We start from the raw sequence: 25,580 nt of genomic DNA, 5'->3' as shown, positions 1-25,580 counted from the left end.
CACACACACAGAGAAACACACACACACACACACACACACAGAGAAACACATACACTGGATCAATAATGAGTGTCAGAGTGAGCAGGAGAAGACACGTGACGTGATGTCTGTGTTCTCACAGTGATGGTCTCCTCGTTGTTGGCGAGGACGCAGCGCTGTCTCTCCAGGTCTCTCCCCTTCTCTCTGAGCAGCAGCTGAAGACGACGAGTCTCCTCCTCTTTCTCCTCCACGCAGCGAAACTTCTCGTCCACCGCTCGCTGCAGGTCGGACAAAAAAGTGTCAATCATCACTGAACCTAACACGTCTGGTCTGGACCTAATTCAACTGCAGAGAAACTAGTTTTGACCATATTATATTATATTGTACCGCATCGCGTCTTTTATCATATTTTAGTTTTTTTCTGTTTCTCAGTCAGATTTTGTAGAGAATTGAATGTTTTATTCTAAAGTCATTAATTTTTGTCTTTTGCAGTCTCCCTCTGAAATACTTTTCATTCCTCTTGTTTACAAATTTAATCTCTCCTAAAATGTACAGCATTCTTTAATTCTGTAAGAATCTCAGGACGGCAGAGGAAATAAAACTGCCTTGTGTGTGATGTTTGAATCAGATTTTGTTTTATGCTTATTGTTACTTTTGAAGCTACTCATAGATCAGGCGCAAGACAGGAAGTACTGGATGACCTTGTGTTTGTATGTGTGTTTATTTGTGTGTGTGTGTGTGTGTGTGTGTGTGTGTGTGTGTGTGTGTGTGTGTGTGTGTTGTTTACCTCCAGAGCTCGGTCTCTCTCCTTGATTCTCTGGCGGAGTTTCTGAAGCAGAGAGTCTCTCTTCTCCTTCGGATCCTCCATCAGCTCACAGTCCTGAGGACAAACAGTCAGACGGTGAACATCAAGTTTTCAAGTTGTTCAAATATACATATGATCATTTTTTTTTGTGTAGTATTTATTTTTATTGTTATTTTTATGGCTTGTATTATCTTAATTCACCATCTTTTACATTGTTGTTGTTATTCAATTTACTTTTTTCTTGCTTTGTATCTTAATCCTTTTTTAAACATCCTACATTTTGTCAGTTGCTTATAAAGAATCTTGAAATGACTTTAATTTGTTTGAAAGGTGCTACATAAGTGAAATAAAATTCTGACTGACTGATTGATTGATAAAGAAAGATCTAGCAGCAGATAACTAACTAACTAGAGAAAATAGAAACAGAGGGCCTGGAAAGTTGGTCAAAACTGGCCTGGTTGGACTTCAGGAAAAAAACAAAGAGTGTGGTTTGCTGATAAATTGTTCAGTGAAGTAAACGTGTCTCCAAACCTTTCTATATCTTTCATTGGAACAATAACTTAAACACATGAGCTCATTAGAGGACGTGAAACCATCTACAGAGACTCCAGAACAACTGAGTCACTTCAGAGTGGTTTGACTTTTCTTGGAGCATCTAGAGGTCAGCAGAGAAACTTCAGCTTGTTTCTGTCCGGTACGAGCAGCATGTGAAGTACCTGAACTACACACTCCTGTGATATGAAGCCTTTATGAGTGTTTGTGCAGGATTAGGATTATCTGAAAGCATGAGGACCTGTTTACTGTTTCCTGTGTGTCTGACCTCTATCAGCTGCTCTTTGGTCTGCAGGGACGTCTTCAGCTCTCTGATGGCCCTCTGTCTGTCCTCGTCCTGCCTCCGTCTCTCCTGCTCGCTCTCTCTCAGCTGCTCCTCTCTGTCCTGCAGAGCTGATCGAGCTTTCTCCAGAGCCAGCTGCAGCTCCTGAACATCACACACACACACACACACACACACACACACACACACACACACACACACACACACACACACACACACACACACACACACACACACACACAGAGAGAGGTCATATTTTAGAGAAAACAATCTGATTTACTGAACAGAAACTCCTTAAAAGAAATAAGCAAAAAAGATTCTAATAAACCAACAAGCATAAATTTCACATTTTCACCCTCGTCCTCTCCTCACCTGGTTGTGTCTCTCAGTCTCCCTCCTGTGCTGCAGCGCCCCCTGCAGGTCTTTCTCCAGCCTCTGCAGGGCTCGGCTCAGGTCTTCCTGCGTCCTCGCTGCCTGCCGCTGCGCCCGCTGACCGGCCTGCAGCTCCAGCTGAGCCTGGAAGAGAGACGCCTGCAGAGCCAGAACCTCACCCTGACCTCGGAGAGACTCTGCACCAGACACCTGCAGGGGACGTACAAGAGACGGATGAGCACAAGAGGACAGAAAGGGACAAACATTTTAGTAGTTTCTTCTGTGGTTTAAATCTATTGCAATCGTATATATAATAAAAAATGATTTGTGAGTCACTGGCTGTGTTTCCATCCAAATGTGTCGCAATTTTTAACAGAATTTGCAGTAAACCAGCAAATAAAAATGTGAATGAATGTTTGTTTCCATCCGCTACTGTTTTGCGACTATGAGGAGTTGGTTCTGTCAGATAAGCAATAGGTGACGCCAAATCTCCTGTCAGAAAAGCATTATACTTTTATAATGCTATAATATTATACTGCAGAAGAAGAGGATGCATCAAGATGACAAAACGAAGAGCGTCAGTTGATGGAAACTAAGCTCCTCTTCTGTGTCATTCAGTGTCGGCGTGGAGGACGAACCTGCAGCTGCTGCAGCTGGCTGCGGTTGGCGAGCTCTTTGAGAGAACAGAGCATCTTATTCTGCTCCTCAATCACCCGATACAGCTCTGCAGCCTGTACACACACACACACACACACACACACACACACACACACACACACACACACACACACACACACACACACACACACACGTTAAAAAAAACACAGCTTAAACATGACACTGTGACTTTTTGTGCATTTTCACTCTTGACACTTTGCTGTGTTCAGTCTTCCCTAAATTTATTAGGGCTGTAACTAATACTTTAGTTTAGAAAATGTCAAAAATTTCTCCAACCAACAGTCCAAAACCAGAAGACTCTATGTACTGTTATAAATGACCAGTGTTCTTAGTGTAATCCCACTACTTTTTGGAGTAACTAGACATGTAACCCATTACTTTTCTCAAATTAACACCACAATAACAATTACTGAGCTCATGGTGGTGTGAGACAGTTCAGGTGTTATAAGCTTATTTTTCATCATAGTCTTATTAACTGTTCATCATCTATTTATTTATGAACTACTGTAGCAAGTCTGTCAACATATCCAGCTTCCTGTGTGTCCTCTACTGCGCTGGTGGACAGGAGTGTTCCTGTTAGTGACAGTGGGTATAATGACAGCGCTGTCAATGAAAAAATATAAATACACTAAAATAACACAGCTGCATGTGCATTAAAGAGAATTAAAGCAGATACTTAAAAGTAACACAAATGGTACTTTCCCTAGTAACTGATCACTTTATAATGAAGTAATCGGTAAAGTAATTCAATTACTAAATTTCAAGAAAAGCAGCAAATCCTCACATTTAAGAAGCTGCAACCATAATCATCATTAGAATGATAGTAACTAATTTTCTTTTGATTGACTAATCAATTTAATTGGATGATTGTTGCAGCTCTAAAATGTCTGTCTGTCTGTCTGTCTGTCTGTCTGTCTGTCTGTCTGTCTGTCTGTCTGTCTGTCTGTCTCTACCTGGGCCTCCTTGGAGTTGACAGTATCAGTGATGTTCTGGATGTTTCTCTCCTGTCGCTGGGCTTCTTCCTGCGCTGAACGAAGCTCCAACTCCATCTCACCGAGACGCACCTGCAGCTTCTACACACACACACACACACACACACACACACACACACACACACACACACACTAGACTTTTGTAAAAGGAGACTCAGGTGGATGAAGTGCAGGTGTGGAGGTGTGGAGGTTTTCCTGTACCTGGTTCCTGGTCTCGCTCTCTCTGATCTTGGCCTGCAGCGAGCGGACCTGGTCCTGAGCTTTCTGCAGCTCGCCGACACACTGACCTGCGGCGCTCTCGTACTGACCGAGGCGACCCTGCTGCTCGTCAATCAGCCTCTGAAACACACAGGAACAAAACACATGTCAACAATTACGAACGTTTTTTCTGCATAATAAGCAAAATAAATGATGATAAAGCTCAAAATTAACGTTGGATAATTCTGGTGGGACATTAAACTTTAGACCTGCATGTTATGATCTGTTGTTGTTTTTCATATCAGTTAACCTCAACACTTTCATACCACAAATACCAATCAAAATAACCACTGACACATGAATCAGGGGTGTAAAATTGGAAACAAACACGAGATGTGTTTGTTTGTGTGTGTGTGTGTGTGTGTGTGTGTGTGTGTGTGTGTGTGTGTGTGTTTGTTTGTTCTCCAAGCAGCTGTCGTGTGACTGACTGAGCGAAAGTGGAAACTGATGTCAGCTCACTGTTGGATGACTTCCTGAGGAAGCGGCTGTTGCCACGGCAGCGTGTTGTTGACTTCCTTGTTTTTGTCTTTATGATCTGTGTAATGAAGTGATGTCACTCTGCCTGTTGGGATGGTAGTTAACTGCATGTGCAGCCATTTCTACAGCTGTTTCAACTGGACCCCAAATCAACTCAGGGTCCCTCTGAACTGATATGGAACAGTCTGACACAGAGAGATGTTCTGTCAAATCTCTCACAGTGTGACGTACAATGAACCTGCATGATTGCTGTTATTTGATGGTGTGGAGGTAATGGTCTGTAATCATTTTCCTCAGGTAGAAAGGTCAGAAGGCCTCAACAGAGCCATTTATGTCACAAGAATCGAGTTTTAAATACTACTTATCAGTGTCTGAATGGAACGATTGTCAGTCGGTTGGTACAGCCTGTTGTGTGGCTGCATAAGAGACAAACACACCGACAGATAACAGACTAACAGAGCTGCGCTGTCTCTGTCTGGCACGCTGAACCACATTCACACTGATCATTAACATAACAAAAGAAGTTATGAAACTGGATCGGGCTGAGCGCACCCTTCACACGGAGACTAGACCACTGCAGCACTTGGGAGACTGTTCCCATGGCAACCGAAGTGTTGCTAGGACACCGACGAGGAAGAGTATTTATGCTCCCTGGGAGGGTAATCAAGTGAGCGAGTGCGTTAAGCTTTGTCAGAGGTGAAGGAGATGAGTAAGTCTGAGAAAAATCCAGAGAGATTCTGACCTCAATCAGGCTGACGCAGCTGACACTGTGTTTTAAACGGTTAATTCAGATTCACCCACAATATTGGTCTTGATCCACAAAACTGCAGTGTCGATGAGGATCTAGTTCTTTAGTTGCTGGGAGATCAGTAAGAGATTTATTTTAGGAATAAAGTCAAAGCTTCAGAGACTGAGAAATCCTGACTCTTAGTTCCTTGTACAGGTCAATATCTAAAAAACCTAAATCCTACATCACATCTTACTCCCTCCTTGGTTGAGAAAAACAGTAAATGGAAAAAATAATGAGAACAGGAAAAATATTTTAACTGTCCTGCCTAAATAAAAGCAACAGAATCTGCAGTGACTGAGCTACATTTCCACCAGTTTTGAGTGGAACCAAAGATGTCGTCACCAGAGAGTGTTGTGTAACGCACAGCAACGTGTAGAATATGACACGCCCACTTTGGTTTCTATTCCCATTTCCATATTTTGGTAGAAATGCTCAGAATGGTTCTAAATTAGGTGTTTGAACCGGAATGGGTCTGGTTCCATGTAGGTGCAAAAGGTCTATTATGTCAGAGGTTGAGTCAGCAGGTGTTGTGGCTCCTGATCTACCTGCTGGAAGCGGAACGGCCCGCACTGAACATAATCATCCAGCCACTGCTCCTCCATCTCTGCCAGCTCCACCTGCAGCTCCTGCTGGGGTAACGGGGTCACGACCTCCGGTACGGGCTGGTGGGGGTACAGCTCACAGTCTGCCGCAGCCCCCCCACCGGGCGACCTCAGCAGGATAGACGGAGGCAGGGACAGTCTCTGCTCCAGTTTGGCTTTGATCAGAACTGGGAGCTTGCTGCCCCTTCGAGGCTTCACCGGTCGGTACTCGCAGCTCCTCAGGAGGCTCAGCGTCACCTCAAGCCCAGAGAGGGAGCTCTCACTGGGGGCTTTGTCCCATGGAGTAACCCTCCTCGCTGGAGCCTCTTCTGGTTCTTCTTTGTGGTTGGCAGGAGGGCAGCTCATGTCCACAGTGGTGTCCAGAGACTCTACAGAGGACGCCGGGCTGGGACTTGTCCTGTCACACAAGGTCTTATCAGTGTCCAACCCTGATGAGCTGGACTCAAAGGTGACCGCTGTAGCCTCAGATGCTCCAGAGGCTTTGACGGCGTCCTCGCCGCCCAGAGCTGCTGCCGAGTAGCGGGTAGAGGGGCCGCAGGATGTGCTCCTGCGCCCAACCCTGCGAGGCACCTTACACACCGCCTCGTAGTCCGAATCAGCAACACGGAGCGCCGCACACCCTCTGCACCGCCTCGGCTTCTGGCCTGAGAGTGAGTCTGCTGCTGGGCACTGCAGGAGGTGGTGCTGATGGGTGTGGTGGTCCAGAGTGGCGTCCTCCTTATCAGCCCAGGACTCGTACACAGAGTACGTCAGGTCATCCTGGATCATATCTGAGTATCGCACATCCTGCAGGGCGGACAGATCCACCACAGGAGTGTCCTCAGACCCGACAACGTCCACATGGGACCCGGGAAGAACCACGTTCCCGTCCTCGGTGTTGTTCTTGCGGTACAGGCCTCCGATGCACTGCCTCAGCCGGTCTTTCTCCAGCAGCAGCTTGTGGAGGCGCTCCAGTGACAGCGCTTCCACGCGGGCGATGACCGTGTCGAAGCGGTACATGCGGTCCAGCATGAAGGTGCACTTGGAGCAGGCAAACTCGCCGCGGCCATCCCGGGTCAGCTCGTGGCCCAGAGCGTGGGACAGCAGCACCTGCAGGTTGACCTTGGCCGCCGGGTGGAAAATCCATCTGCGCTGGTTCCCGCAGAGCTCGCGGGCGCAGATCCTGCACGCCTCCTTCATCTTCACCGGGTCCAACATCACAACAGCAGGTGGCAGCAAATTAACAACCAGTGAGATAATGTCTATTTCTTTTGGTGCATGTAAAGATGTGAGATGTTTTTTGTCCCTCTTAGGCCACCGTCTGTCCTGTCAAGTCCTGAACCACTGTTATCTGAACTTTAAATTTTATGTATTCCTCACTCCATCTGATGAGGAAGATGGTGTGACAGGATTAAAAGCTCTAGCAAAGCTCCTGCTGTTTCCAAGCAGGGCTGATTATTTTCGAAATGAATCGATCGATTGTCTAAAAAAAAGTCAAAATATAGTGTAAAATGCTGTCCCAGAGCCCAAAGTCACGTCTTCACATTGCGCCTTTTGTCCAACCAACAGTCCAAAACCCAAAGATTCTTCATTAACTGTCGTAAATGACAAAGAAAAGCAGGAGATCCTCACATTTAAGAATCTGCGACCAGCAAATGTTTGACACTTTTGCTTGAAAAGTGACAGAAACGATTAATCGATTATCAAAATAGTGAAAAGAGAAACCTGTACTCAAGTCCAAGTGCTGCTGAAGTTTTGAAATATCGTTCAAAACTTTTGATATTAAAAAAACATACACAAATATGATTTTAAATAGTAACTAAGTATATTACATAGTGCAATGAATGAGTGAAAGTACAGACTCGAAAATCTCATAAAAGTACAAGTATACAGAAAGTGCTTAATTACAGTAATATGAGTATTTGTAATTAGTTACTTCCACCCTAACCAAAAGTAACTGAGTAGATTACATCGTGCAATGCATACTTAAGTACAAGTAAAATTTCAGACTTGAAAAATAATCATAAAAGTTGAAGAACAGACTTTAAGTGAGAATGAGTATGATTTCTCTGAGCTGTTTGTAAATGCATCAAACCAAAGTTTTGCTAAACAGAATTAAGTTTTAGTATATGTATATTTTTTGCCTTTAGTAGTGGTAATTTGTGTATTTGTAAGAAGTTACTTTCATCCCTGGCAGATAATTTTCTTTCAGTTGACTAATCGATTAATCAACTATTTGTTGCAGCTTTATTTCCAAGAACAAAAATGAAACTTTAATCTTAAATCTGAGGATAAATTTGAGATTTTTTTTTTTAATATTCAGAAGCTTTTGAATCCAAGTGAATTGAGATTTAAATGGTTTTAAATGAATATTCAGACGTTTGAATCCTCTCTCTGATGAAGAGACGAAGTAAACTGGGTCACTTCATCATGAAAATCAGATAAAAAAAAAAAAAAAAAAAAAGGCGCATCAAGTTTTTTTTTTCCTGCTTCAGAAACTCAGATCTCGTCGGATCACGCCGACATGATAACGTGATGTTCCTTCAGTGCAGAACGGTTCCATGTAGAACAGAACAGAACAGGATGAGTCACGGGTTTGTTTTCACTTCCTCGGTGTGAACAGTCCACAGACATGTGCTCTGATCGATCCGGGTTCGATTCCTGTCGGTCTGTCCTTCATTAATCCGCTGATCGGATCGATGCTGCGTTCATGTCTCTGCTGTTTGTTGGTGTTTTTTTTAAATCACTGTCGTCTCCCTGCAGACAGACAGCATCTCCCCTCCGCTGCTGCTGCAGCTCCAGCTGTCTCCGCTCTGAACCGACACGAACACGGAAAATAAAAACCCGCTCCGTCCCCGTCGACGGCGCGGATGGCTGTGGATTCACCGGAGGAGACGGTCCGTGTCCCCGGTGTGTCCGGTTTGTCCTCCCCGACTCATCAGCTGAGGATGGAGGGAGAGGCTGACTGTCAGAGCCCGACCAGAGACAACGGAGCAACGTTGACAGAAACCAACGATCGTCGATGTTTGAGACGATGTGTCACTCCGCAGCTTTAACTAGTCCCCTCAGCAAAACAGGAAACTACATTCAAAACTACATAAAAAATATATACATATATTGCATCTTTTATTGATTGTCTTTATAATCATTTTATTTTGTTTACTTTATGTTGTTTTTAATTTTCACTGTTTATTTTATTATTTATCATGTTATTTTCATTACTGTCTTGTAAAGCAATGCAATTTTGTTTAGAAAAGTGTTACATATAAAGTGCTATATAAGCTATATTATTATTATTGTTGTTGTTATCAGCATTATTATTACTATGAATAATATCTATATTGTCTATATGCTTATATGATTTGTTTTTGTATTTTATTATTTATTTATTATGTCCTTTTCCTGGGAATATTCCACACACAGCCTATGACTCATTTTGAAAATCTTTCCAAACTGCAAATTATTCTGATTATTGGTCTGTTTCTTGTTTATATTGTTCTTATTGGCCTAGTTCCTCTTGTTTCTTTACTTATTTAGTGTTTTTTATTGGTGCTTCTTGACATTGTGCTGAGCCTTTTTGCTGCCGTAAATGTAAATGTCCCTGTTGCTGGGATTAATAAAGGATTATCTCATCTCATCCTATAAATTAGGATTAAATGATTAATTGTAAGCAGAGCTAAAAAGTAACTAATTACACCGACTCAGATGACACCATTTACACTGTAAAATCAACTTTGCTTAAAAATCAATGAATAACATTTGTGGAAGGAAAAGAAAACTGTAACTGTAAAAAACAGTCACATTATATTTTTTGTATGAATTCTCTGTATGAACCCTTTAACATAAAAAACATTTATGTGATGTATTATTTTTGTCTCTGTTTTGAGTGTTATTATTTATCTGAACTTGTTCTAGTTGGCGTCTGTTTCTTGTACCTGGATTTTATTGATAAAGATTTAAAAGAGAATTTTCCTCCTTGTTGCAAAGAAAATAAAGATTTCAAACACTGAGACATGAGCTTGTGAAACTGCATTAAAAGGCTGTGTTTGGCTATCTTACCTCTCTTCTTCTTTTTTTTTTTTTTCAGTTTTCAGTCCCTGTTTCTCTGCAGGAGTGAGACCTCTTACTGCTGCTGGACTGAACCATTTTACTGGAAATAGGAGGGTGTGAAGTCTGCCTGCCCGTTAATGCACTGAGGACCTTCTCTTTTTAAGGTTATTAGGCCACTTAAATTTCCCTTTCCTGAATTAATTATGTCAGAATTAATTAATTGTTTAATTTAAGTACAGTTTTTGCTTCAATAGATTTTGATTTTAAAAAAAAATAGTTGGGCCTATTTCACTGCCACTGGATCCACTAGATTCTAGATCACTGGTTGTACCTTGATGAAATCCAAAATGATGATACTTTACACATCTGTTTTACTTTTTCCTTCTTCCTTTTATTTATTTAAATTAAAGTTTCGTTTAATTAAAATTCAATAATGTTTTTTTTTTTTTTTTTAGATTTTCTTTGTTTTCTTTTGTCATATATGTAATGATGACTGCTGGGTTATCTGTATGTTTATGATTTATCACTGTAAAATCCACATTGTTGGTAAAATACACCTAATGGTGTGTGTGTTTACTTCAGAACTAGTACCTAGTGTGCACTAGAGCCCATGACTACTTTATGCCACTGTGCACATCATTAAAGGGACAGTTCACCCCAGAATCAAATGTACATATTTCTCCTCTTAACTGTAGTGCTGTTTATCCATCTAGATAGTTTTGGTGTGAGTTACAGAGTTTTGGAAATATCAGACTTACAGATGTCTGTATTCTCCCTCACTCGTTTTCTGTTGCTCAAAGCACCAAAAAAATACATTTGAAAAATTCAAAACCATCGTCTGTTCACAGAAATCATGCAGTTACTCAAGATAATCCACAGATCTTATTGTGAGCAGTTTCATAGAGGAACTACTTTCTTTCTACTGCAGACAGACAGAAAGTAGTTCCTTCATGAAACTGCTCACAACAAGAGGTACGTCTGAGACGAGGCAGGCCTGCGCCTGTGTGTCACCGGTGATTAACACACAATGCATAATGGTTAGATTTGTGTCCGACTTGATTCTGATTTGCTCTGACATCATGAACACCTGGGCAACAATCACATCAACAGATCGAGGTGGCAGCAGCTGCTCTCCACCAACTGCAAGCGCCTGGCTGTCTCTTCTATTTCAACTTCAATCAGTGATCAATAACACACTTTATTTCTTCAGCTATGAACATGGTCTGCAGACTACAGGTGACCTACAGGTGATCTAACAGGATGTTAGTGTCTCTTCCTGTAAATCTGTTGAAAACTGTGACTGCAGCTTTCTGTCTCCACCTCCTGCTGCAGCCGCCTGATCTCAGCTAGTCTCCAGGTGAGGCACAGTTCATCTTGAACGGGTCTGTGGATTATCTTGACTAACTGGGTCATGATTTTTGGAAAGAGACACTGGTTTTGAATTTATGTTTTTGAATGTATTTTTTGTGCTTTGACACAAAAGTCTCTACAGCTGATATCTCAAAAACTCTGCAACTTGCACCAAAGATATCTGGGTGGATAAACAGCACTACAGGCCGGAGGAAAAATATGTATTCTTGATTTTGGGATGAACTGTCCCTTTAATGTCAAAACACTGTATGACAGCTTGAGTGAGTCAAAAGACTACAGTTTCCATTTGCACAGAGCTTCTTCTGTCAGTATAATTCTGTGCAGGGAGTGAACTGAGAAAACAGGCTGCAGTGTTTTCCATCAGGTTCATTAAATTCTTTAACTTGTCAGCGTGGAATGAGTTCATGTGTTTCCCAGGGGCACCCAGCGCTGCTCCGGCCTTCACATGCATGTCTCATAATGAAAGAGGAGGGAGGAGGGAGGGAGGATGGAGGAGGGGAGGCTCTCATTCCCCTGTCCCCCGTGTCAGTGAGTCACATGACGCGAGGAGCTCTGCTCTGCAGCTGATGTCACTTTTAAGAGACACTTTTAGGATTTTTTTCCCACAGACTCACAGTCCTCATCCGTCTTTCATTATTGCAGCAGGCTGTTGATAAAACTGTTCTCACGCCTGTGTGATTTGTGTGTGTGTGTGTGTGTTTGTGTGTGTGAGGACCACCGCAGGACTCCCTGACTCTCCTCTAGCCCTGACTCTGTCCACATTTGTCACCCTGTGAACCTCTGGAGACACGACACCCAAAACGTGCAATCAAAAATCAATTAATCCTAATCAGAGCTGAGAGTCAAACACTGCTGACAGACTGTTTATTTTCCTCAGAGTGGCAGAAACACCAGAGTGGGACGGCTGAGAATTAACGTCCACGCGGACAGAAGACGTGTCTCTGCTGACTTTCTGCTCTCAAACGTCTCACTTGTTGGAAAACAAACGTCTGATTCCTTCTGTGCCGCCGCCTCATGAAGCGAGTGTGACTGAGATTATAAACAGTGTCAGTGAGGAAACTGAAGTTAAATTAGCAGCTCAGTACTGTAGGAGGGACTCTGGTCCTCTGAGAGACACTGTGTGATAATATTAGAGACAGAGACACACACAGACAGGGGTGATGTGAGGGCAGGACAGACACTAATGATGGGCGGGGCCCCTAACATTCCACGCTCATTGCGCGTCTGCTGGTTTGTGATAATTAAATTAAAAGTTGAAGCTCAGTGCATGTGTAATTATTATTGTTATTATTATTATTATATTTTACCTTTTATAATTAAATACACACATGCTATAAAAGACCACCACCCCTAAAAATAACAGTAACAATGTCAATGTTAAAAAAGTTTTCAATCAAATCATGTTTTGTTATTAATTTACTAATGTTTACATTTATGTTTTGTTTGTTTGTTTTCTTGGAAAAAGTCTGCAAAATAACCTCAGCTGCAGGATAAATGTAGTGGAGTAAAAAGTACAACATTCCCATCTGAAATGTGGAGGAAAATTAGAAAGTGAAGAAAAAAACCACAGTCCTGTGAAGGACTGGATTCATGCAGTGTAGATTAGACGCCACTAGGTGGAGCTGCCTCTCTGTCATCTGAGAGGAGGAACAACAGACTGAAGCATCGCCTCAGCTTCATAAGGACGACTCACCGGCTGAATTAGTTTATGTGTTGAACAAAAAGTTTTTCCTACCTGCATCTGTGCTCGGACTCTGTGTTCACCACCAGTCTGAAAACACACAGAAAACACAACCTAAAATGAGCTTCTCTCACTGTACAGCTCTGACAGGACTGAAACTGAAATGAACAAGTAAGATGAATTTAATATCCCGTCTCGTGTCCTAAAATATCAGCAGGTGTATCAGGTAACGAGTACAGTGTTTGTTAGAATTAAAAATAAATGATCTACAGTGCAGATGAGTGTCAGACTGTACTCGTCTGTGTGCAGTCATGATATCCAGTCTAATGTCAGAATAACCATACAGGGAGTTTCCTCGTCTGACAGAACGTGGACACGTGTTTTGATCTTCACGGTGGCGTGCAGCTCGCCCGCTCTGCCAAAGTTCCACTGACCCACATGTGGATATAAAAACAGTTTGATATGTAAGTCAGTCGGCCTGTCCGGGGCCTGAGCCAGAACACAAAGATAGAAGGATGAAGGTAACCTGATGAGGGGCTCACCTGACTGGGTCGCGCTCTTAACCAGGACCCGCGTCCGTCAAACTGCTTACAGTCAACGACTGGACTTCATTTTTCAGTGCAGTGTTCAAACAAAGTACGGACTCAGTTGTCATGAGCGTTTTGCACAGACAGACCTCAGCTGGTGCTCCAGCATCTGCCCTGTTCTTTGACAACACGTGCCCTTTTTGCGAGACATTTTTCTAATTTTAGTTTTTAAATTTGTCCCGTGATATCGATTATCAATTAAAAGTGTGTTCTGAAGCCTGATAACTGCATTAAAGTTAGAATTCTGCAAAACTGCACGAGTCCCTGCTCCTCTGCAGATTCCTGTTTATTGTTTAAAGGATAGTTCATGTACATTATGGAGTCAAATTTTTTGTGTATTTTGTCTCTCTTTGCAGTTGTTTTGTGTCTCTTTGTATTCATTTCGTGTCTGGCTGTAGTTGTTTTGTGTCTTTCTTTGTCATTAGTATGCAGTTTGATGTATGAGCCAGGCACGCGCCTTTGGGCATAAAACTCAAAAATCAACTGCAGTCTGTTGTCTTGAAATTTTGAGTTTTCTAAACTTCTACAAATAGATTGGTTGCTTTATTTTATTCATTCAGATTTGTTGATTTTACATATCTTTTTAACTTTATAGACCACTAAAACACAATATGGCATTGTTTTCTTTGTTGTTGCCTGCTCTTGTGATGAAACAGTGGGCCTCATGCAAGAAAATGATCTTTTTTTTATCTTAAATTTCTTACTTTTTGTCGTACAAAGGGCTCTTATGAACATGCCTCGTCAGACACTTCAGATAACTGTGTAAATGATCTGCCACATGTGAAGTGATAATTTTGTAATTTTAAGAGGAATGACCTTTTTTCTTCGCTCGAGTCAACAAAAATGTCTGTCCACGTCACTGGTGTGAGAACTGTACTTGAGGTCAGTAAGCACATGCGTGTCTGTGTGGATCTTTTCATTCACAGAGATGAGGGGGGCGGACGGGGCAAAAATACCTCAGCTTCTCGATCTTTCTTCTTGAGAGAAGAGGAGAGGTTGTGAGCTTTGACCTCAAGCTCCTCGACCCGCAGACCCAGAGAGTGTTTCTGCTGCGTCAGCTCCTCGATCACCCTGAGAAACAGAGAGACGCTCAGGTTAAAACGGTCGAAGCTGCAGTGAAGTTCATAGATGTGACCCAGAGGCAGTGCTGGGGTCAGTTACAGTATGTAGGTCAGAGCTCTTTGTTCCAGGCTTTGTTTTAACGAGGTCGGTCGGTATCAGAGCCGACGGAGCTTTAAATAGCAACGATATCAACGGTGACAGCAGACGGCATCCAGATCCACACAAAGCAACTGTACAGATGCAACTAAGGGTTCGTTTAAAGGAACAGTGCTCAGGATTTAACTTGCAGCTTGCAAACACCTCGCCTCCCCCTGCCCTTCCAATTGAAAGTTACAAAAAAAATTGAAAAAGACAGTAAAGAGCCAGAATTTGGTTTCTGTTCAACACGCTGTCCTCTGAGGAAAAGGAGCTGCTCCCTCTGCAGATATAAAAGGCTCAAAGGAAAAAAAAAAACATAAAAAATGTAATTTTCAGAAGATTATACACTCATGAAAACACACTCATCAATATTATATTCAGTGTCTGCCAATAAACTCCCCTAAAGCTGCTAAACTGGACCTTAAATTATCAATAATCTGTGTTATTTTCAATTAACACATTAATTATTAAAATACATCCAAATTTATTGTTACAAATTATTTCCTCATTAAATGTAGTAAAAAAAACAAAAACAAAAAAACACTGGTATGGAAAATGTATTTAATTAACATACAATTAATCTATGATTTGAAAATACAAAAGAATATTCTATACAAACTGATTTTTAGGAGCCTCAAGACCAAAGTCAGAGTCCAGGAGACCAGAGTTTGAGTCTTGTTTTAAACCAAAAGTCAACATTGACTCATTTTAAGTTTTATGTTACTTTCGAAACTGACATCACTTATGAATAAAATAAAATAATAGAAAATGGTATTAAAAAAATTGAGGACTACCTACTGCAGGATTTTTAAAAATTTTTCTTTTTTTAAATAAATGTAGGTTAAAGTCACCTGTCCTTGTCGTCCGGGGCCTGCTGGCTGAAAGCTCCACCTGAGCCTCCGCTCTCCTCCATCCTCTCCACCATCTCTCTCTCCAGAGCGAGGCAGCGCTGAGCCTCAGAGTCGGCCAGCGACGCCATCCGCTCGGCCTCGCCCCGCGCCAGCTCAGCTTCCTGAACGCAACACGGACAGACAGACAGGAAGAGACGTGGGTGATGTCTCTGGTGTTATTACCTTGTTTAAAGGATAGTTCAGGTTTATTAATATTTCTATCAGTTATCAGCACCACATGAACCCAGTGGATGGAATAAGAGACAACGGGGCCCCCAGGCAGGTAAAAGGCCCCCCAGCCCTCATTTATAGGAACATACATGGACTAAAGAGATACAGTTTCTATAAGTCATTTTCTGTCTCTCTGTAGTTGTATTATTGACTTTTCCAAAGAAATGTTAACAGTCACTTCAAACAGATCACTGACCCAGGGGCCCAAAGTGTCAGGGGGCCCCTGGGTCAGTGATCCACCCATGCACCTCTGGTGTGTGAGTGTGTATTTGTGTGTATCTGTACCTCTTGTAGCAGCTGAACTTTGGTTTCGAGGATTTCCTGCATGTGGCTGATCTCCTCCTGCCGCTCCGCCAGGCGGCGCTGCAGCTCTGCTTCACTCTGATTGGACAGGCTCTCTGCTGTTGACCTATGGGGTTTAAGTTTCACACAAAAACATATTAGGTAAAGAAGGTAAAAATTAAACAGGAAACTTCCCCATTTGATCACTTACATGAAGGCAATTCTTTTTTGTATTTCAAGTTTTTGGAATTTTTATGTTTAAATATGCAAATGAGCAATTATCTAATTGCTATACCTAATATGCACTAATTTGCATGTATTTCCAGAACAAAGATCTGAACACCGGATGAAGGCAGGTTTAAAATTCTTATTTCGCTTTGTTAGCACGTTAAAGTCAAAGCTTTTTACAGAGGGAATCTTGGATATCTCTTTTTATTATCTCTCCAAAATCTGAAAATACTGTCAGATATATTTCTGCCATGTTTTTAGGAATAAAAAGTGATATAAATCAGGCTTTGAATGGTAGAAGAACAAATCCTGTTATAAAAACCTTCAGAATAAAGATAGGAATGAACTGGAAAGTGCTAAGAAAAACTCATTTTGAGAGGCTTTAAAGCTATTTAAGAATATATGCTTAACATGTAACTAATAGATATCGAGATCAAACTTCCCCAATTGATCATTTACTTTAAACAATTATTTTTTGTATTATAGGTTTTCTGAAATTTGTTGTTAGATGCAAAGGAGGCGTTATCTAATGCTAACTTTTATTGAATTCAGGAGAAATTGACAATAGATAACAAACACTCATGATTTATTCACGTCTGCTCACTTCGATCAGGGTTTCATTAACAGGAGTCGTTCCCACAGGACTCACAGGTCGTAACGAACTTCACGTCCATAAACGTCCAGCGTGTGTTCTGTCTCCACTGTACTAAATCTGATACGTCCTGGTCAGTTATATGTCAGTGCTGCAAGTCATCAGAAGCAATATGAGTTTTATAGGATGTTATTCTTGAATTGGCCTCAGTTTGATCAGTGAATCACTGTAACACAGCAGAACATACTGTAGAACATGTGCTTTAAATATCACAAATCTGTAACACATGTTGGCATTAATGTTCAGCTTGTTTTTGAGTTTTTTGCCAATAAAAACAGAATTCAGTTATTTCCAGCTGAATATATTTACTCAAAAACTGTTCTTGAGTCAAATTTAGTATCTCCATTTTATGCAACTTTGTATTTGTATTCCACAACGTATAAGAGGTAAATATTTTACTTTTCACTCCACTACATTTGTCTGACAACTTCGTTTACTTTTTACTTAATTAAGATTACAATTTTTCATGCCTTTCTTGTCCAGTGAGAATCATTTATCTCCAAATGTGTTGGTCCTCCTCCTTCTTAAGCTAAACGATATGAGCCAAATATCACTCTCTCCAAATCCACCAAACTCCACAGGCAAAAACAGTCATTTTACCTCACAGACCACAGGAGTTGCAGGTCTACTGCTGTGTCTGTATATTAGTTTGTTTGTGTTATTGTGTGACTTCAGTGAATCAGAAACAACCCTTTAATATACCCCAATCACACAATAACACAAAGAAAAAGACGGAGGCAAATTACAATTTTTATCAAAGGAGTTTGGTTGATTTGCAGAAAACAATTTGACTTATATAGTGGTGGTTTCCTATTAGAAAAGTCTGTCTGACATTAAAGTAAAGTTCTGAAAATATTCTAAATGTAGCATACCCTTAAACTGATATGGATATTTATAAGTACCTCAAACAACTACAGCTCAAAAAATCTAAAACTATCCCTTTGAAAAATCCTCTTGGAGTTGCATTTAGCATTTCAGGTGAGGAGCCCACCTCTGCTCTACGACACTGACGGAAACCATGACTTTATAAAAGACGCAGAATCAAACTATGAACTTGTGTCTTGGCTGATCATTCCACCATTCCTCCATTTTCAGATATCCTGCCAACAGACAGAGGTAATAACCAAAGACCTCAAAAGAGTGAACTCCAGGAGAAACGTCTCTGAACCCTGTGAGGGTCGAGGAGGGTGGGGGTTTTACGGTGAAACCAGTCTGTCACTGCTCCACCACTCAGCAACTCCAACAGCCAGAAGGTCACACTCAGCTTTCCCTGCTCACATCCATCAGTCAGCCTCGGTTAATAGCTCTAATGATAAACTGTGTCCACACAGTTTATTTATGAAGCAGAGAAGAGAAAATACCTCAGGACCGACCCCAAACTCACACTTCACTCTCCTTAAAGGCTGAACTTTCTGCTCCTTTTCGTTATTTTGACAAATTGACTGATTGAACTTATTATTGCTTATTTATTAACAGTATATAAAACACTGTGAAACTGAGCTAATGGTGTTTTTCAGGTACTGAAAAAGTCATCATACAGGACGCGATGTTTACATGTGCTGATTATCTGCAACATTTTTTACTAAACATAATGGAGTTTAGTACGATCAATGGAGAAATTATGACACAAATCAACAAAACAAACTCATTTACTCATTGGTCCCATGTGCAAAGTTTCAAAGTTCACCTTCAGAAAACACACATGAACATTACATGCATGCTTGGAAGAACCATCTGTATACCTCACACACATACGTTTGTCACTTGAGTGGCTGCTATGAAAATGTCAGTGAGAGCAAATGAAATATTATCTGATGCAAAAAGCACCAAATTAATACTTTCATGAGTCTGCAAAAAAGGGATGTGTTGAGTTGTGTCACAACTTTGATTACTTTAGACTTGACTTGACAAAAAGAGACTTCCAGCTCAACTTGGACTTTAACACCAGTGACTCGTGACTTGACTTGGACTTGAAGCCTTTGACTTGAAAATACCTGACACCTTTCTCCAAACCCACATATTAAAATAGTGTGAATCCACCAATCAAGTCATGAATCAAACAACGTTAAAGGGGCAGTTCATCCCAAAATCAAAGTGCATATTTTCCCCTGGTCTGTAGTGATATTTACTGTATCCATCTACATAGTTTTGGTATGGTTTGCCCAGGTTTGGAGAATATTGGCCGTTCCTACTGGAACTACCTTCTTTCTTCTAGAAAAAAAAAAGAGAACAAAATATTTTTTAACTCTTTCAGCACCAGACACAGAGAACCATCTGGTCCCATTATACTGGAGAGAAGGCAAACATCTCTGCAGCTGAAATCTCCAAAACTCTCCAACTCACACCAAAACTATTTAGAAGGATGAACACCTCTACAGGAAAGAGGAAACATGTGAACATTGTATTGTTTGGTGAACTGTCCCTTTAACACTATTAATTCTCAGTAACGTGACACTTAATTCAGCAGATCCACTTTGTTTGAACCAATCAGACAGCTGGAAAAAATTATACAAGATCATTTTGTTCGTCTACAAAAACGTAGCTAACAATAGCTGAACAGCTGAGTATCAGTGATGGTGAGACACACTGACAAATCTTAAAGCTTAGGACTTGGGACTTGGCAGTCTTGACTTGGGACTTGAGTTTTATGCATCTAAACAATCTAAACAATCAATGACAAGACAGAAAAGCTCCTGAGAAACTGAGCATACTGAAATTCACTCCTGCTGTCACAGTGCTGCATGTAAAGGAGGCAGAACAAAGCGAAAAAACACCAATAGAAACTCGATTTTTCATCCAGTGGAAACATGAGAGAGTTAACATTTTATAAGCAGTTTATATGAAATTATCGGTAGGGAGATTTTAGGTATTTAGAAAAGTTGTTCAGCAATATCCACATCAATTCTTACCATCAATTCTGCTTTTGTGAACTGATCCTTTAAGTAAACTGTTCTATTAACACTACATGAAAAACTCTGTAAACTGCAGAATATGATCACTAACAATGTTTTTAAAAGTTTACAGCCAGACTCACTGTCATCCTGCTGTCTGTGAGCGAGTCTGCAGAGAGACGAGTTAAAGAATCTGATCCTCAGAGAGACAGACAGCTGCTCACAGACAGGTGCTGCAGCTCAAATAGTTCCCGACTCAGCAACGCAACAAACCAGCGGACACCTCTGCCCTTTACTCTCCCTGCTCCCCTCCCCCCTCAAAACAAACCCACAGTCGCTCCCTCACCCCCTCTTCTCTTCACCTCCTCTTCGTCCTGCGTCCCTGAACACAGAGCCACTTCATCCTCTTCAAAAGCATTTCAGTGCTCGGCCCAAACACGGCATTCCTCAGAGCTTATCCGTGTTGTGATAGCTAGGTGAGCCTACGGGCCGGCGGGCTCGCGTGTGATGAGAGGCCGCCGGGTCCCGAAGGCGCCCGAGCCCTGAACTACTGATGGACTCATGGGAAATAATCAAACTGGCGATGAAAAGAGTGTTTTTGTAGTTCTCTGACTACTTTCCCCTGAAGGCATTTCATCAAATCTGTGCAGCTGAATATTTCAAACCATTTTTTAAAATATTTCTTCTGGAGATGTGAGTGATTTGCTGGATACTTTTGGAGGTTCAAATGAAGGAAGTCAGACACTCACAGAGCTTTGTCCAGGAGCTGCTGTTTCTCCTCCAGTTCATTTTTCAGACTCTCCACCTCAACCTTCAACTCGATGTTCTGGAAAAAAAACAGATTCAACAAAATGAAACAATGAGAACTGGCAGACAAGAAGAGTAAATCACTGATTATTGATTGTCTCAGTGGGGTATTAAGAGAAAACTGCACATATTTTAAAGAAAATCCTTTTTCAGATTTGACCTACTGAGCAAAGATACGTCCAAAAGACATCCTTGGAATGTTTTTGTGACATCCTTTACGATGTCTTCTGAATGTCCAATGTTGACATCAACAGGAGCGTTAGCCCCAATTTAGCACATTAAAACTCCCTCACTTGCACTCAATCTATCTAATAACTATGCAGTGTTCACATGAGAAATGACTCATCGTGCACTGACGCATAAAAAAGTACTGATTGTTGCATTTATCTGTGATTTATATCGGCAGTTAATTATGATACAGATGTTGTGTCATATTGACAGACATATAGATAATATGTTCATGTAATTATCATGTAAACCAAACGTATCTCCAGTGTTAAACAGAAAAGTCACTCTTTTCATGTGGACTGTTCAGTTCAGTGTTGCAGAGACTCAAAGTGAGCTTCCCCAGCTGCACGTGCCGCCCTGAACTTCAGGGAGCTCCACAGGACTATAAATATCTGGTAGGGATATGAGCACCTGCTGTATCCGTCTCCCCTGCAGCCCTCCCTCAGTGTAACACCGTCCCTTCTATGTCCCCCCCTGCACCCAGCAACACCTCCACTTTTAACTTCTGGCTCTGAACGCGGCAACAAACTGGACTGAACTGGCCGTCCGCTCGCTCACGTGCAGATTATCAGCCTGCGGAGAAGATTTATTTCTCCGTGCATCAGTGTGGAGTTACAGCTCAGAGCTCCTGCTGTGACCTTCATGTTCAGCAGGTCCCGTTACTGACACACTGACACACAACACAGGTGCTGCCGCTGCTACTGTACATCTCAGGATGCTCACACGCAACATGTAAACATATATACAGCGTGCACAAATGGAAATAAACAAGTGGAGTGTGTGTGCAGTGTGCATGCATGCATGCAAACAGCAGGCCGGAGGGCTCCGAGGCTCACATAATGTGGGTCATTGGGTCTATAGTAGCCGACAGAAAACAGGTCAGACAGATACAGCAGACATGTGGGTCTGTGTCCTTTATCTGTCCTGCCAGGAAAAACAATCTATTAAAGCTCATTCTTTTATTATTTTTTTTTCTAATTTTTAAGGAGAAGATACAGATTTTGAAAAGGGAATAGATGAATTTCAACTGTTTTATATTCAGGTTTAATGTTCTAATGTACAAAGAGTTGACATGCTTTGAAGAGAAAACAGGGTTGAGGATACCAAAAAATTTAAAGTTTCAGCATTAACTTTACTTTTAATGCTCAGAAAAGAATACAAAATAATTCATCCATCTAGTGTGAATTTTTGTGGCATAAACATTCATCAACTTTTTTCATTCGTTTATTTTTTGCCCTTGCCTCTAAAAGTGGCAGATCTTAAAAAATGCATGCCCCTTTCCTTTAAACAGTTCCCTAAGAAACAGGAATTCTTCCTAGGAAGCCGGGTTTGGTGAGACCGTATATACTCAGATTATGACACTAAAGTGAGCTGTAAAATAATGATGTTCTGATAAATAGATGCTTACAGGACAGAGGTGAACAGGTGAACTGTACTGCTGCAGCTTCGCTCTTTGATGGATTTAATACTGTAGACTAGATTTATCTGAGCAGGCAGACAGTTCCCTCTGACAGTGTTTATAGGACAGTCTCTGTTCTGTCCACTGGCACAAGTTCGTCTGTGTGTTCAGTCCACTCTCATGCCAAAGTGTGTAACAGACCCGTTGATGCACCACAGTCTACAGAGTCAGTGTCACGTTCTGCTGTGAGAAGTTCAGCAGCAGGGGGCAACAATGACAGGACCAAAGTACAAATGTAATATAAAAAGTCCATGTAGGGAGGAGGGATGGGTAAGTTTAGGGTTTGGTTCCCATGTGAGACCCGCATCAACTGTTCATAGACATGAGCAAGTAGCTTTTTTAACCTAAACCAAAGTGCAATCGTCATCTTTAATATTTCTCACAAAGCTTTATTTTGAAAGTCTAACCAGATGTTGCATGTTTATTATTGATAACCTGACTGCTGAAAGAGAACGTGTGCACTTTTTAGAGTGAGGCAGAACATGACACAGTCACTGTGAACTGGCACGCTACTGACATAAATAAAGATGGACGCCAAAGCTCCAGTTCCTCCTGCTGTACACATCTGAGGCCAAAACATCCCAGGTACGAGCGCCACCATTTTATTCTGGTGAAGTTGTTTGGAGCCAGAGTCTGTGCAGTAGTGATCGCAATACCAAGGCAGAGCTCAGCTGACAATCATGATGTAAAGCCTCCACTTTATATCATCAAATAATTAATTAAAACCAAACTGATGAGATAAATGAACACAACATCAGTGTGATAAAAACATTTATTTCACGTGTACTTAGATGTACTTTTAGTTTGGTCCATGTCCCATCTGCTAACATGGAGGGGGCGGGGCTTATGACCAATACTGATTGAGATGCTGTGGCTTCACTTTTGGGGAGCTCTCATGTTATCCATTTCTATATATGTCAATGTATTACACGCTTTGGCGAGATACTGGGTTGAGCTTCTATAATAGACCCAGCTAGTATCAGTAGTTCTTCCCATCTCAGGGTTGTAAGACACGCCCCCAGTTTGGAGAAGCAGCAGGAGTACTGGTGCAGGAAGCTAAGCAATGTGCTGCTGTGGACAGGTTCAGCAGCAACACGTATTTTAGACACCTAAAAAAATCAATATCAGTTTAAATGTATGCTATATTTATAAGATTTCCACTGCTTTATCTTGCTGTCAGACCAGTGTTTTATAAAGTATCACTCTCTTGAAAGCCACCAAACTCCATGTCGGTTTGTTTGTATTATTGTGTGACTTGTTTTCAGGGTTGATTCAGATTCACTGAAGTCACACACAAAAAAAAAAAAAAAAAAAAACAACAGACGAAGGCAGCGGTGGACCAGCAACTCAAAAGCTAGGTGAGATAAAATGAGTGATTTTGTCCATGGAGTTTGGTTGATTTGGAAAGAGTCATATTTGCCTTAAATAACATCAGTTTCCCACCAGAAAAGGCTGTTGACAGCAAGATAAAGCAATGAAAATATTCTAAACATAGTGTACACTTGAAAAAACATTTTGCTGCTGGCCCTGTCCACAGCAGGACATTTCTTGGCCTACAACACCAGTGCTTCTCTAAACTGGGGGCGTGTCAACCGCCATCTACTGCAGGTAATACACCGACCATGGAGAAGTACCTCATACAACATACCCCACTTCAAAAAACCTGAACTATCCTTTTAAAAGCAGCTCAGTTTTCTCTGAAAAGCCTGAGACTAACTGCAGCTTCTCTGAGCCTCAGCCACCGTCTGACTGACAGTTTGTATGAACTGTTGCAGAGCAGCCTGAGACCTGCTGTCAGAACGAATAACTGTCAAACACAACACGGCTGACTGCACTGCAGAGCAGATAACTGCATCAAGTGAACACACACACACACAGTGGAGTTTGAATGATTTCGTGTAAGAGTTCAGTTTCTCACTCACCCTCTTGTGCACGTCGTCGCTGCTCTCCTCAAACTTCTGCTGGATCTTCTCCTCCAGGAAGTAGATCCGGAGCTTCAGGCTGAAGTTCTCCTTCTTCAGGTCGTTCAGGTGCTGCGAGATAGTGCGGCAACCGCGGAAACCAGAGTTAGACATGGTGACAGCTGGTTCCTTTGTAGGGGGCATCGCTGCCCCCCATTTAGTTCGGCATAATATGAGAAAAGACAGGGCTGAAGAGAGACAGAGCCGCCTGAGTGAAGAATCTCACTGTCACAGATCAGGTCTCTGCTCTCTGCTGCTGTCACACATCAACACAACAGAGCTCCAAACATAAAGGTCTGCATGAGCTCCTCTGTGTTCAGATTTGTTACAGGAGGGTTTGGGATGGCACACAAGCAGGCAGGAGGGGATTATGGGAGGTGGGAGGGGGGCGAGGGACAGGAGGATGTTTCCTTTTTTACCACGAGGAAGTCATGCCAAGAATCTGAGACAGTGTGTGTGTGTTGATAACAGGCACAAGTGCAGAGCTGCTGGAGAGGCTCATTCAGACTCTGAATGTGTGGGAGACTCGATCAAAGTGTTTTTATTCATTTTTTCTATTTTTTTTTCTTTATTTAAATAAGATGGTTGACTTGAGATTAAAAAAGTGTCAAATTGCAATAACTGCAACCAAGATACATGCATGCATTCATGTATTCACACATACACACACATCCTCACAAACACTTGACCTCCATGCAAAACATTCAACCCAGCTTTGGGGACCAACAGAACGAGATACAGAGCTGCACTTGGTCTCGATGCCAAATTTCAGCCCTCAAAGGTCAAAACTGTTTGCCGCCAAAGGGTAGAGAATTTTTGTGGACTGACCGATGAACAGAGCGAACAACAGAGCTGCCGGTCAGAGCTATAAAAACTGTCCTCATCAGAAAAATGACAGCAAAGGTAATCTTATTTTAGTAGTTTTGTTTATTTACCAGAGTTAGCTCAGAGTTAGCTTCAGCAACAAAGAGATTTCACAACATTAAGAACAAGTTTTTAACCTTATTCATGATAGTAACATGATTGTGTTTAGATTTGTTCAAAGACTTTAAAATAATCTATATTCACATTATTTCTCAGTCAGCATTCTCCTTCTGGTGATGAAAAAATGACAGCTGTCTCCCAAAAACAAATACAGATAAAGTCAGGAATTATTCCCCGACAAAACCTCTTACTGAATGGAGTCTGCATGCAGCTGTTTGCTCATCGTCTCAGATGTTGGTTTCTTTTAACCATAATTTTCCCTTAATCGTTTTAGTTGCCTAAACTTGACTGAACCATGAACATAAAGTTTT

The 25,580-nt window shown here is 41.6% G+C and overlaps 1 protein-coding gene across 13 annotated transcripts in view; it reads right to left on the bottom strand.

Moving 5' to 3' along the window:
* pde4dip (phosphodiesterase 4D interacting protein) overlaps nucleotides 1–25,580 on the bottom strand; it is a 125,459-nt gene that overhangs the window by 34,607 nt on the left and 65,272 nt on the right. For 6 of the 13 annotated variants that reach the window (XM_084723805.1, XM_084723809.1, XM_084723807.1 and 3 more), the window contains exons 1-8: nucleotides 5,732–7,215; nucleotides 3,863–4,000; nucleotides 3,623–3,742; nucleotides 2,630–2,722; nucleotides 1,992–2,201; nucleotides 1,605–1,763; nucleotides 767–859; nucleotides 120–257 (exon numbers count right to left, since the gene is read on the bottom strand). In XM_084723805.1, the coding sequence (XP_084579931.1) occupies nucleotides 120–257; nucleotides 767–859; nucleotides 1,605–1,763; nucleotides 1,992–2,201; nucleotides 2,630–2,722; nucleotides 3,623–3,742; nucleotides 3,863–4,000; nucleotides 5,732–6,985 (2,205 nt within the window). In that variant the 5' untranslated portion in view covers nucleotides 6,986–7,215. Of the gene's footprint in view, nucleotides 1–119; nucleotides 258–766; nucleotides 860–1,604; nucleotides 1,764–1,991; nucleotides 2,202–2,629; nucleotides 2,723–3,622; nucleotides 3,743–3,862; nucleotides 4,001–5,731; nucleotides 7,218–12,923; nucleotides 12,960–14,412; nucleotides 14,528–15,507; nucleotides 15,669–16,062; nucleotides 16,187–20,579; nucleotides 20,657–24,246; nucleotides 24,620–25,580 lie in introns of those variants that run through there. The other 7 variants (XM_084723814.1, XM_084723816.1, XM_084723813.1 and 4 more) reach the window with 4 other exon arrangements.

The sequence above is a fragment of the Lutjanus erythropterus genome, chromosome 7, assembly GCF_056507025.1.
Source record: "Lutjanus erythropterus isolate fLutEry1 chromosome 7, fLutEry1.hap2, whole genome shotgun sequence".
Taxonomy (NCBI): domain Eukaryota; kingdom Metazoa; phylum Chordata; class Actinopteri; order Lutjaniformes; family Lutjanidae; genus Lutjanus; species Lutjanus erythropterus.
Note: the sequence above shows the minus strand (reverse complement) of the source record. Positions and strands in the feature narration are given on the sequence as shown.